At 42.5% G+C, this 13,509-nt stretch overlaps 1 protein-coding gene across 2 annotated transcripts; it reads left to right on the plus strand.

Annotated features, from left to right (window-relative positions):
• The first annotated feature begins 719 nt into the window (after positions 1-719).
• On the plus strand, positions 720-10,929 carry LOC135251922 (interleukin-1 receptor-like 2). Of its 2 annotated transcripts, none has more exons than XM_064329802.1 (11): positions 720-816; positions 3,382-3,473; positions 3,813-4,059; positions 4,346-4,523; positions 4,989-5,181; positions 6,124-6,186; positions 6,828-6,975; positions 7,609-7,754; positions 7,981-8,124; positions 9,879-10,052; positions 10,138-10,929. In XM_064329802.1, the coding sequence occupies exons 1-11, from the start codon at positions 785-787 to the stop codon at positions 10,524-10,526; spliced, it is 1,806 nt and encodes a 601-aa protein (XP_064185872.1). In that variant the 5' UTR covers positions 720-784; the 3' UTR covers positions 10,527-10,929. The 2 variants fall into 2 exon arrangements, with proteins under 2 accessions (XP_064185872.1, XP_064185873.1); XM_064329803.1 differs by having other exon boundaries at positions 5,016-5,181.
• Positions 10,930-13,509: the final 2,580 nt, after the last annotated feature.

The following is a 13,509-nucleotide window of genomic DNA, read 5'->3' on the forward strand; positions in this document are numbered from 1 at the left end:
CCGAGCCTTGTACAGTTTCTAAAATTAATTGGCTTAATAAGACTAAAATTAATAAGACTGTTGAGTCTTCTGAGAAGATAAAGGCGCTGTGAACATTTCTTGAATATATATTCAGTGTTTTCAGAGAAGCTCAGTTTATTATCCATAATTGTGCCCAAGTACTGGAAACAGTCTACAGTTTTAACAGGTTGACCATTAAGTATGACTGGCTTTGTTAAGAAATCCTGATTGGTACATATGATCAGTTCCATTTAATGGAATTTTTCTAAAAACAGACTGCTAAATCCAATGTCTCTCAAACTTTAAAATGGCACAGTATAGATTGTCAAACATCTTATATGTGCAATGTCAATAAGCTGCTTACATTGAAATGCATATTTTTAAATCCCCATAATCTGTTTTCTGAATGTTTAGGAAATGTACAAAGACCGGACAGTTATAACAGGAAATTAGGCTGTATTCAAAATGCTTCTTTTTTGTGGAGTATCCTCTTTAAAATTATCTGTTGCAAATTCAAATGTATAGGGAAAATGTACATTGCAAAGGATTACTTTTGCCTATTCGCTCATCATAAAATATAATTTTAAAAAAAATTGTTGCTGTTTCTGTTAACATTCTGTCCCGTAAATCAGTAAGACATGCCTGTGAGTGTCGGCAGCTCTCTCCAAAAAAATATTTAAAAAAACTGCACAAGTGAGAGGAAATTGCGCAAGCGATTAGTTCACACATCCATTCCCTATGTCTGCAAGGCTACACTCTAGCACTGTCAGGAGCGAACTGAGCAATGGCCACATGTCAACGAAATATTCTTCGCTCGTAAGTAACTTAAGATTTTATGGTTTTATTTGTCTTTCATACTGTTTCAAGTTTGTATTTTGAAAGGAATACAGGCATCTAAAGGGACTTTATGGGCAGTACGTGACACTATTGGGACAAATAACCAAACGTGTTACAGCCTACCCGAGATTGCATGGTAGTCTATGTGCATCTGATTGTCTGTGTGAGTGTAAGTTTGAGCGTGATTATGCGTCTGTGAGTGTGTGTCTGTGTGTGTGAGTATGAATATGTGTGTGTATGTGTGTGTGTGCGTGAGTATGAGTGTGAAAATGTTTGCGTGTGTCTGTGTGTAGTAGTAGTAGTAGTAGTAGTAATTTATTTCGGCCCTTATTAACAATTTTCCAAAAAGAATGCACATAGAAATAAATAAATGCAATAAGGCATTAAATTAAAAGGAAAACCAAAAATATTGACCGAAAAGGTGTAGGCTGCAGCTTCAGCTTATTATACCTACCCTTTTTACATAACATATTCTAATAGGCAACCCTTTCACTACTAGGTTTAGGCTATACAAAAATAAAAGTTCTGAATATTTCATACACAATAATGATCATAATGCCATTTTATATTTGTTTACCGCTTTATTTTTAAACTTTTCTTTTTAATTTGCAAAGTGAACTACACATTCTTAATTCCTTGTCACAACTATTCCACAAATTAACCCCTTTGACAGATATACATCTAATATTTATATTTGTCCTTACTCTTGTTTTTTTAAACATACCTATTCCCCTAAATTCATACTGGTTCTCTCTAATTTCAAACAACCTCTGAATACAGTTATGAGGCAAATTAATTTTGTGCTTTGTACATTATCTGTGCAGTTTCGAGATCAACTAGATCACAAAATTTTAAAGCATGTAAGTTGATAAATAGCGCATTGGTCGGTTCGTAATAATCTGTTCGATTTACAATTCTTATAGCTCTCATTTGTAGGATGAAAATTGGAGTAGTGTTGGTTTTGTATGTGTTTCCCCATACCTCCACACAGTCCTCTGCCCTGTCCTCTGCCCTGCCTCCTGCCCTGTCTCCTGCCCTGTCCCCTGCCCTGTCTCCTGCCCTGTCCCCTGCCATGTCTCCTGCCCTGTCCCCTGTCCTGTCCTGTCCTGTCTCCTGCCATGTCTCCTGCCCTGTTCCCTGCCTCCTGCCCTGTCTCCTGTCCTGCCCTGTCCCCTGTCCTGCTCTGTCTCCTGTCCTGGCAGGATACAGGGCAGGGGACATGGCAGGGGACAGGACAGGAGACAGAGCAGGACAGGGGACAGGGCAGGGGACAGGGCAGGACAGGGGACAGGGCAGGAGAAAGGGCAGGAGGCAGGACAGGGGACAGGGCAGGATACAGGGCAGGGGACATGGCAGGGGACAGGACAGGAGACAGAGCAGGACAGGGGACAGGGCAGGACAGGGGACAGGGTCGGAGAAAGGGATAGGACAGGGGACAAGGCAGGAGAAAGGGCAGGAGGCAGGGCAGGGGATCTGTTTTCTGTCTGTGGTAGTGTCTGTGAGCTGTGTGACCATGGGGAGGGATCTGTTTTCTGTCTGTGGTAGTGTCTGTGAGCTGTGTGACCATGGGGCGGGGGAGCTGTTTCCTGTCTGTGGTAGTGTCTGTGAGCTGTGTGACCATGGGGAGGGATCTGTTTTCTGTCTGTGGTAGTGTCTGTGAGCTGTGTGACCATGAGGCGGGGGAGCTGTTTCCTGTCTGTGGTGGTGTCTGTGAGCTGTGTGACCATGGGGAGGGATCTGTTTCCTGTCTGTGGTAGTGTCTGTGAGCTGTGTGACCATGGGGAGGGATCTGTTTTCTGTCTGTGGTAGTGTCTGTGTAGTAAATGGACTGCATTTATATACCGCTTTTATCCAAAGCGCTTTACAATTGCTAAGAACCTATAATGTAATTGATGCCTCTCATTCTCCAGAGCAGTTAGGGGTTAGGAGTTAGGTGTCTTGCTCAAGGACACTTCGACACGCCCAGGGCGGGGTTTGAACCGGCAACCCTCCGACTGCCAGACAATCGGTCTTACCTCCTGAGCTATGTCGCCCCTGTAGTGTCTGTGGTAAGCTGTGTGACTATAGGGAAGCTGTGAGAGGGAGTTGTTTCGCAGGTCAAACTTTCCTGCACGATGTAAGACTTCTTTACTTCTCTTGGTATGCTGCAATCACATCTGCCTGCATGTATTTTATGGAGGGTTCTGAATTTGCCAACAGATGATTACATTTGTCCTGTGGCACTGTGGCATTTTTGGATAGATATGTTTTAAAAATTGCTATAATAATTTTAAATAAATGAATTTGAACTTCAGTTATTTTCCTAAAGTGGCTGAATTGAAATGGATTGTTTCATACCCATATATACCAATATTGCATATATACAGTTTAATTTATGCAGTGAGACATGATGAACGTCACACAGGAACTGGATGGACGTTCAAAAAAATTTCATTCTTTAAAATTGCTCTGGATAATAACATAAATGAATTTAAATGGCTGTATACATATTAATGTGGCAGTATACATATTAATGTACATGTTATAATAAAATTGTATTCTCAGGCATCTGTTTTCAGGCACAGATATGGGTCAAACTTCATTCATCTTCCTCATGTCTGCAGTCTTCCTCAGAGGTGCTACTGTTATGATAGGTGGTAAGTACTAAATGACAATCTATCTAGTTAGAAACAGAGCAAACATTCTACTGGTCAAATGCACACACATACTCACACTCTCACTCTCACACACTTGCATGCACACTCAAACATACAGAAAGTGAATCTATCCTGTTGTCTCTCTCCCTTTCTCTCTCTCCTTCCTTTTCCTTTCTGTCCATCTCTCCCCCTGTATATCTCCCCTACCTCTCTTTCACCATTGCTATTTCCCTATATCTCTCTGTTCCTCTTCATTTTTCTTTCATCATGTCTTCCTTTCACCATCTTTCCCTGTCCCTCTCTTCATCTCTCTTCCTCTGTCTGTGCATTTCTTTGCAGAGAAATGTAAAGATTACGAGTCTGAGAGGACTTTCTCCATTCATGGGGAAGCTGCCTTTCTCAACTGCATGCTGGCCAAAGCTCACGTCTTCAACTACAGTGTCACGCCCTACAACATCTCCTGGTATGACCGGAGGACTGGGAGGCAGCTGTTTGGAGAGACAGGGAGGATCCAGGTTCAAAAGAGCATGCTGTGGTTCCTGACCACTACCTTGGAGGATGCTGGCTACTATCAGTGTGTTCTGAGGTGTGTTGGTTGGAGGGTGTGGATAGGGTGGGAGATATGGGGGTGTGGCCTCTTCACAGGACATTGTAAGTATGCACTTAGTAAGTATGCACAGGCAGATGTTTAGTGACAGGTTAAACCCCTGTTTTGCATCAATTCTGGGTAAATTCAGTTTTTGTTTTCTGATCATAATTATTCTTCTGAACTTTAGCTACACCCTGCTTCTCTGAAATTAAAGCTGCTCTTAGAATGTCCAGACCATGGTGCTTCTCTTCAATCGTAAGCTCTTCTTTCTTCTTACAAACAGAACTCCTGACCAGTGCTTCCAACAAACCTCAATGCTGATTGTGAATGAGACCATGGCAGAGTACTGTCAACACCCAGTCACAGAAACTCAGGAGCTCACCATAGTCAGCAATGACTTTTTGGTCTGCAAAATAACTTTACCTTTTATGGCCACCAAGGATACTATCCAGTGGTACAAGGTGAGTCCTCAGAGTGAAACAATACAAAACAGGAAAGAGAGCAACAAGAGTAGATCTGGAGAAGAAGGGCTGCATGTGGAGCATTCAGCTGTGTAACAAGCAGTGGCAGACCTGGATCACATTCTAAAGCTCAATTTCACTAAAGCTCTAAATGCAAGTTAACCATGCTAAACTATAATACAAATTGTGAATATATGTATCAAAAAAACATCCTTAACAAACTACAGAAAACATAAAAACCGTAAAAATTCAAAATTGTTGGACTTAATTTAATAAGATTGGAGTATTAATGGGTTGGAATTAGAGGGGAGGGTGGGTCTTAAATTTGTGTTGGAGGTTTTTGTGATTTATCCAACAGTATCAGGTCAGGTGATGTATAATCCACAGATTTAACTGATTGCTTGAAAGTTAAACTTCAGAAAGTTAATTCAGTGTTTGGTGAAAATGAACTGTGCCCATCATCAGAAAGCCAGTGGTGTCTCTGCTGCACAGAGCTGTGAGCTGATCCAGAAGGGGGAAAAGTACGGGTCTGCCGGCGAGAGACTCCTTGTGCAGAACGTCTCTCCCAGTGATGAAGGCTTTCACACCTGCCGTCTGAACTTCACTCTCTCCGGAGCAGTCGGATACATGGCCATGACAATCTACCTTAAAGTCAGAGGTGAGACCGTCTTATGAATCTTATGAATATTCATGAAGGTGTGTAACCAAGGACAATACTGTGGCATGGCATTCTGCATTGTAATCACTGTTGGGGAGTAACGTAACATGTAACATGGCTACCAGCTTAACTATATTTATTAATACCATTTGGTAGGTTAACCACTAAAATTTTCTTTCAAGTAGTTATTTTTTTAGTAATAACGAAGTAGTGTGGACAAAGCTACATTCCACCCAGGTTAAATAGTGGAAACAAGCTTTTTAAAATGAATTGGAATTGGAAAAAAAGGGCATATCTGTTTGTGCAACTGTCTGGGGCTGGAATGCAGAACATTGTCTGCACTATCTGGCCAGTTGCAGTAAAAGTGTAAAAGTCAGGTCTGTGAAATGAATGTGTGCAGCGAGAGCTTCCTGCCCAGATTATTCTCCACCAGCAGCAGTCTATGGTCCTCAGACCACATCACGATGCACAGGCAGAGTCTGAGGCAGTCTATGGTCCTCAGACCACAGCATGATGCGCAGGCGGAGTCTGAGGCAGTCTATGGTCCTAAGACCACAGCATGATGCAGAGGCGGAGTCTGAGGCAGTCTATGGTCCTAAGACCACAGCATGATGCAGAGGCGGAGTCTGAGGCAATCTATGGTCCTCAGACCACATCACGACTATGAATAATCTTGTATTTTGTAACCTAGCTTCATACATCAGGCACTGTACTCCTGTCTGTGATGCTGGAAGCATTCAAGTACTGCCACAGTGACACATTTCAAGCTTATTTTGCCAGATAGCCTATTGTCTCCTGTTTTGTTGTAATTGAGTGCAGATGCAATATAGAAATGAACTGATGGTTCCTGAAATGGGATAAAAAAAGGTATTCTCATGGTTATGTTGTGCCACGTGTCCAAATAGGGAGGAATGTTCATTTAACAGCCAAATGTCTTCACAGATGAATGGAATTTGAAGCCCAAAATGATTAAGCCAAACAATGAGGAGATCGAGGCAACGTGTGGTGAGACCATCTCTACATCACCACACACGTACACACGCACACACATGCACATGTGCACACACACACGCACGCACACACACACTCAAACACACACTCACACACACTTAAACGCATACACACTCACACACACTTAAACACACACACTCATACACACACACACACACACACACACACACACACCCAAATACACGCACACGCACAGACACACACACACACACACACAAGAATTTATTGCTATACTTGTGAGGACTTCCCATTGACTACATTCATTCCATAACCTCTAACCCTAACCCTAACCCCAACCACTACATGCCTAACCTTAACCCTAACCTTAACCTAATTTTAACCTTAACCCTAACCCTAAAACAGCCTCTTGAACTTGTGGGGACCAGCAAAAGTTCTCCACCTTGTGTAATTTTCCTCATCTTTCTATCCTTGTGGATCATTTGGTTCTCACAAAGATAATAATACATGTCCACACACACTGAAACACACACACGCACACACCTGCAAATACACACACATACACACTCACACACACACACCCACACACACACACAAACAATCAAGCTTGGTTTCTCTTTTATAATCTTACATTTTTGGCTTCTTCCTCCCTGTTAACACTCTGTCACTGATCGCAGGGTCTCCCTTCAGTGACATCTGCCAGGTGCATGTGCCAGGCAGAGGGAATAACACAGTGGTTGTCAGCTGGTGGAGGGAAAAGAAGGATGTAGGGCCAGAGTTAATTTCTTCCAATTCTTCAGTCCGTGTGCACCAGGCTTTTAAAAGGTGAGTCCAGTCCTACCTCTAGAATGCATGTATAGTGTATTTAACTCACTGACCAACGATTACACGTGATTCCTCTTCTCTGACTGTCAATTCCATTACATTATGTCCCTCTATCTTGACATTGCCATGTATAGGACTGTCAATGCTGTTACATTATGTCCCTCTGTCTTGACATTGCCATGTATAGGACTGTCAATACTGTTACATTATGTCCCTCTGTCCAAACATAGGTGTGTAATTCTTTTTACCTCAAGGAGGTGTCCACCAACCATCTCATGTTACCGTTGTTTATAATGAAGAGCTATGGTGGACCTGAAACAAAAATGATGAACATTGCTGTTTTTTATTTGTTTAATATTTTGTTAAACGATTTAGATAATGAGGTTCATACATAAAAAGGAGAACAGACAGGCCTGCCTTCCTTTTGTTTCTGTACTTAATCCACACAGGCAGACAGGAGAAATGGTAACAGATAGAGAAGGGATAAGAACTGAGAAGAAGCCCCATTTGCACATCTGCACTTTGGCAATATGAGTTTCTTACTGCTGTGTTTATTTCTGGAGCATTCGGCCTTTATCTGCTATGTATGTGTCCATATGTGTCCCATGTGGTCCATGTCTTATTTTTCCACAGAAAAGAAAAGGGAGAAAATGAAGAGAAGCTTGAATTGGTGTTGAGGTTCACTGAAGTAAAGGAGGAGGATTTTAGTTACACATACGTATGTGTTGTCCATAGTGATAAAGGAGGCGTAAGAGGAAACTTGACTTTGAAACGATCCAGTAAGTGTTTGGACCCTTTTACATTTTTAAAAAATATTTGACCAACAGCCTTCAGAACAAAAGTATAAAGTGTGTACGGCACAATTCTCACAGGCCTGGAAGGCTGCGGTGATTCAGGAGCTGCTGTCTGTTTGCCTTGTGTGGTATAGATAGTGTTTCAGTGCACAGTGTAGAACACAGATATATATTCTGCGAATTTTGAACTTTTTCCTTCTTGCCCTTGTAGATCCAGACCTCCCGACCCATATAGCTCTAGTGTTCTTGGGCCTGGTGCTTCTCTTCACCATGGGCACTGTCGCATACCAGCTGCTGAAGATAGACCTCGCTCTGTGGTGCAGAGGCTCCTTCCCGTGTCTCTACCCAAGGCCAGGTACACCTTCATGGGCAAAATGAGCTACATATAGTCCCAAACCATTTGCGCAGTGACGCAATTTTTGTTGTTTTGACTCTGTACTCCAGAACATTGGATTTGAAATGAAACAATGAATTTAAGTGCTATCAGCTTTCATTTGAGGGTATATCTCGGGTGATCCGTCCAGGCCCTTTTTACACATAGTCCCCCATTTTAAGGGGCCGAACGTAAATGGACGAATGAACATAATCTTTAACAGGTGTTATAGTACTTGGTGATGCACACCAGCACATCCTAGTCTTTGTGTAGGTGCAGGAGTTATATGTAATTCAAATGTAATTCAAACTGATGGGCTGGTTATAATGCAGATCAGAAATGCATCGTATGGCGCACCTCACTGACCACACGGCTGTGAACTCTCATCTGCACACAGAGTTAAGGTCCTCTCACCACAGAGCTCTGCACGACTAACACCCTTATTCAGGGGAAATGGTGTGTATCCACTGAAAAACATGGTGGAGTGCAAAAAGAGAGGGGTCCACATGCAACCCAGCTGACCCATAATCCTATTAATTATATGACAATTCATAAATAGCAACTCCCCTCATCAAATAAAATAAAGTAAATTAAATAAAGTCCTTTATGTAGTAGTCATTTGTTAGTTAAGTTTGTTAATTTTCACTGTACAACTACCCTCCACTGTAGCATCAGCCAGTCAGATGCTTTGCTTCTCTCTATCCACCAATAGAATTATCATGCTATTAGTCATGCTATGGTTTTTTTTTTTTTTTACAGTATTGGTAATTTGCTTTAGTGCTTTAGTGATGACTCCCAGGCTTATCACTATTACTCACATGAACTCATATAAATCAGGTAAATAAACTTACGTTCTCCAGCATTTTAAACATTTTGCATTAAGCATTTTGTTCTGGGTAAGACCATCTGCTGAATGAATGCGATGCAATATAGTATACTGTAATGTAGTTTAGTGTAGTGTAATGTAATATAGTTTAATGAAATGTAGTGTAATACTTTCACTGTCACCACCAAATATAGTAATGCTCCCAGTACCACTGTGTCTACCAATAATGTACAGTATCAGAGTGTTCTTTAATAGATTTGTACTGGATCAGAGTGTTCTCCAATAGGGTTGTACTGGATCACCCTGTTCTCCAATAGGGTAGTACTGGATCACTCTCTTCTCCAGTAGTACTGGATCACTCTGTCCTTCAATCGGGTTATACTGGATCACTCTGTTCTCCAATAGGGTTAACATAACATAACATAACATAAGATGAGAACAGGCCATTCAGCCCGTCGCTGCTCGTCTATTCCTCCACTAAACGGTACTTAATGCTTAGTCTACCTTAAGGCTAGATAGTATCTAACACTGTATCAAGCTGGGCCTTGAATACCCCCAGTGTTTATGCCTCCACTACATATCCAGGTAAGCGATTCCACACATTGACCACTCTCTGTGTGAAAAAAATATTTCCTAATATCTGGGTTGTACTGGATCACTCTGTTCTCCAGTAGGGTTGTACTGGATCACTCTGTTCTCCAGTAGGGTTGTACTGAATCACTCTGTTCTCCAATTGGGTTATACTGGATCACTCTGTTTGCCAATAGGGTTGTACTGGCTCACTGTTCCCACCACTAAATTTTAACCCTTTATCCCCCAATATGATCACACTCTCTCAAGACCACAGGTAGCTGTGATTATATCTCTCTCATACAGCAGTTAACAGACTTTGTTCTGTGCCATGCCCCAGGGGCTGATGGGAAGGCGTATGATGTGTATGTGCTGTATCCTGGAATGTGTGATGTGGGCTCCTGTGGGCGGAGCCTAGCGGAGGCGTTTGCACTACACACCCTGCCCCAGGTTCTGGAGCGCAGATGCGGGTACAAGCTCTTCATCTTCGGCCGGGACAGCCTGCCTGGGGAGAGTAAGCGTGCCCAACTCCTACCTGCTAACATACATCAGTAAACCTACACTACAGCCTGTAACCCCGCCTCCTTCCTCCCCTGCAGCCATGGTGAACAGCATCCGGGACAATATTGCCAAGAGCAGCCATTTCCTGCTGCTGTACACTGCCTCCACCTTCTCTGAGTGGGGTGGGGCTGGGGGTGATGGCCACCTCCTCTTTGCCCAGCAGACAGGCATGCACTGCGCCCTGGTGGAGGAGACGCTGCGTGTCCTCCTGGTGGAGCTGGAGAAGGTGACAGACTTCTCTACCTTCCCAGAGTCCTTGCTGCACCTGAGGAGGAAGCAGGGGGCGCTGGAGTGGTGGAGGCTGGGCGGGGCAGGGGAGCAGCAACTCCGCCCCTCCTCACGGTTCTGGAAGCAGGTGCGGTACCGCCTACCCCCACAGGGCAGGTGCGGGGCATGTCCAGAGAGGGCCACCTTGCTGAATGTCTGAAGGTGATTAATGGGGTTGTATGTGGTGTGCTCACACACTCCAAAATGTATGAAATTCCCAGGATAGTTTGGAAAAGCCAGATGTAGCCAGATGTAGATGTAGATGTTCTGCCTCCTTAATACATAAACTGGCTGACAAGCTGGTCACCAGTCATCACCCTGAGCCGACCAGAGGAGGATGGGCTTCCCCCTTGAGCCTGGTTCCTTCCAAGGTTTCTCCCCATCTGCCACAGGGAGTTTTTCCTTGCCAATGTTGCCTTAGGCTTGCTCCTGTGGGGGTTTAGGCTAGGGTTGTCCGTAAAGCGTATTGTGACAACTGTTGTAAAATACGCTATACAAATAAAATTTGACTGATTGATTGATTGAATAAATGGTAAATGGACTGCATTTATATAGCGCTTTTATCCAATCATCTCACATATTGTAATTCTTTATTAGTGTGGGTGTCCCTCTTCAAACCTTTCCCTCACTACCTATCTTCCGCCGTGGTCTGAAGACTCATCTCTTCAAACTATACATGGACTAACTACCACTACTTTGTATATTTAATTCTAAATCTAAACTAAACTAAACCTTTTTTGCCATTTTCTCCCCAATTTAGTCATTATATCAATTCCCCATGTGTATCACATTCCTGGTCGATGTGCTATCCTCTTTTGGTCTGGGGAAGGTGTAGACCACCACATGCCTCCTCTGATACATGTGGAGTCGCCAGCCGCTTCCTTTCACCTGACAGCGAGGAGTTTCACTGGGAGAGCGTATTGTCACGCTATCTCCCCTAGATCCCTTCCCCACTGAACAGGGGCCCAGTAGGAGTTGCTAATGTAACGATTATACCCTCACCGGCTTCCCACCTGCGAACACTGCCAATTATGTTCATAGGAATGTCTGACCAAGCCGGATGTACCGCTGCCGGGGATTGAATCCAGATCTCTGCGGTGGTAGGCGAGTGCTTATACCCAGACACTACCCAGACGGCCCTCATTACTGATTAGATAGTTTTCAGATTCCAGTTCACTGGTTGAATGGCATGCCACACATTAGAAAATTTGTGTTTTATGAACCCATTTCAAATTTTTGGAATATGTAATATACTGTACAAAGGTGTGTTCTGATATGGCACAGCATTTTCAATTTCCCTAAATGTGCTGTAATACAGTTTACCACAGGCCTAAAAGAAGGGGAATAATCACTCTACTCGCAATCCAGGAAATCTTTGGCAGCAGAATCAAACATTCTCCAAAGTGTTGGGACACATTTACATATAGTATGTTCTGTCAGAGCCACAGGAAAAAAACAAAAGTTTTCAGCCACATCACATGCAAAGGTACTCGTGTATATGAAGAGATCAGGCTAATTTCTAGAGACTGACACAGTGGTACAGCAAACCTGTGTTCAAAAAGGGGCCTAATCCTAGTCATCGGGACATCTTTAATTTATTATATATTTTTATTTAAACATTTTCATCAGAATGCTGAACATTAGTTCTGACATAATATAGTATTCCCAATTATTCAGAGTAATTTAAATTGAATAATGCAATCACACTATCCCCTGCTAAACTTGCAGACTGAGCTCTGCTTTGTCTTCATATTTTTGTTTAGCCAGTTTGTGACACTCTTTTTGTGTGTGTGTGTGTGTGTGTGTCTGTGTGGGTGTGGGTGTGTGTGTCTGTGTCTGTATCTGTGTCTGTGTGTGTGTGTGTGTGTGTGTCTGTGTGGGTGTGTGTGTGTGTCTGTGTGTGTGTGTGTGTCTGTGCCTGTGTGGGTGTGTGTGTGTGTGGGTGTGGCTGTGCCTGTGTGGGTGTGTGTGGATGTGTGAATTCGTTCAACCAGTAAACCAGGCTAAAGTCTTGTGGGACAAACATATAAAACCTAAAGGATTGCTTGGTGAACACTTGAATATCAGAAGCATTGTGTCAAAGACTGAGCAGCTTGAAAGTTTGCTGGTTTGCTCAAACTTGGACTTTCTATTCCTTTCGGAATCATGGTTAACTGAGTCTTCACCAAGGATGGTTTTGCTATACCTGGGTATCATGTTTTTAGGAAAGACAGAAAATTAGGCAGATGAGGAGAGGTTCTCTTGTATGTTCGAGATTATTTTAAATGTGTAGAAGTACATCTTAATTTGTTGTAAGACTTGGAAAGCATCGCTGTCTCTATTGTATTGTCCCCTTGTGTCTTTCACCATTGTTGGCATATACTGACCCCCTAATTCTAGAAACATTTTCTATGACAAACTGAAATCCTTACTAAAGGAAATTGGTATCAAATTGTACTAGGTGATTTTAATATAAACTTGGCTGAGAAAGCAAACAGGAAAAAACTCGAAAGTATATCAGATCAGTATAATCTTACTCAAGTAATTCAAGGCCCAACCAGGGTTACTCAATCATTACAAACGTAGGATGATCTTATTTTTAGTAATAAACCTGAAAGAGGGAACGGGTATGTCAGATCATATTCTGACTTTAATTGTAAGAAAACTGACTAAACAGCAATTTTTATACGGACAAAGTGTTAAAAGCTTTTTTTAATGTCATACCCTAAATTTTAGTCAGTCAATCAATTAGTCAGTTAGTCAGTTGAGGATAAATTAAAGCAGTTGGACTGGAATGACGTTCTGCACCATTGCCCTAACCCTAACCCTAACCCAACACAAAACTGCTCTCTAGAACAGAGCCTCTAGACCAGCCCAACACCTCTGGAACCCCACCCTGTCAATGATGCTCTCCAAATTAACACTTTCAAATCACTTTGAAATACTTTTTGACATGGCTTTGACAGAGCAACATATTGTGCTATTATGGTTGTGTTATTGTCTTTTGTGTCTTTTGTATCCCTTTAGTTTTAGGTCAACTACTTTTAGACTAAGAGCTCTACAGAGCATGTTGTTGCTGTTGTTGTTGCTGTTGCAATAGCATACAATATTTCACTGGAGTAGATTTGGGATGAGGTGGCTTTTTACAGGATGCTAATATTTAA

Source organism: Anguilla rostrata, chromosome 3 (genome assembly GCF_018555375.3).
Source record: "Anguilla rostrata isolate EN2019 chromosome 3, ASM1855537v3, whole genome shotgun sequence".
NCBI classification, from domain to species: domain Eukaryota; kingdom Metazoa; phylum Chordata; class Actinopteri; order Anguilliformes; family Anguillidae; genus Anguilla; species Anguilla rostrata.

Coding starts and splice junctions, on each gene's coding strand:
- LOC135251922 (XM_064329802.1), top strand. CDS start 785: ATGGCCACATGTCAACGAAATATTCTTCGCTC. Junction 817..3,381: donor CAACGAAATATTCTTCGCTC/GTAAGTAACTTA, acceptor TTGTATTCTCAG/GCATCTGTTTTCAGGCACAG. Junction 6,187..6,827: donor GGAGATCGAGGCAACGTGTG/GTGAGACCATCT, acceptor CACTGATCGCAG/GGTCTCCCTTCAGTGACATC.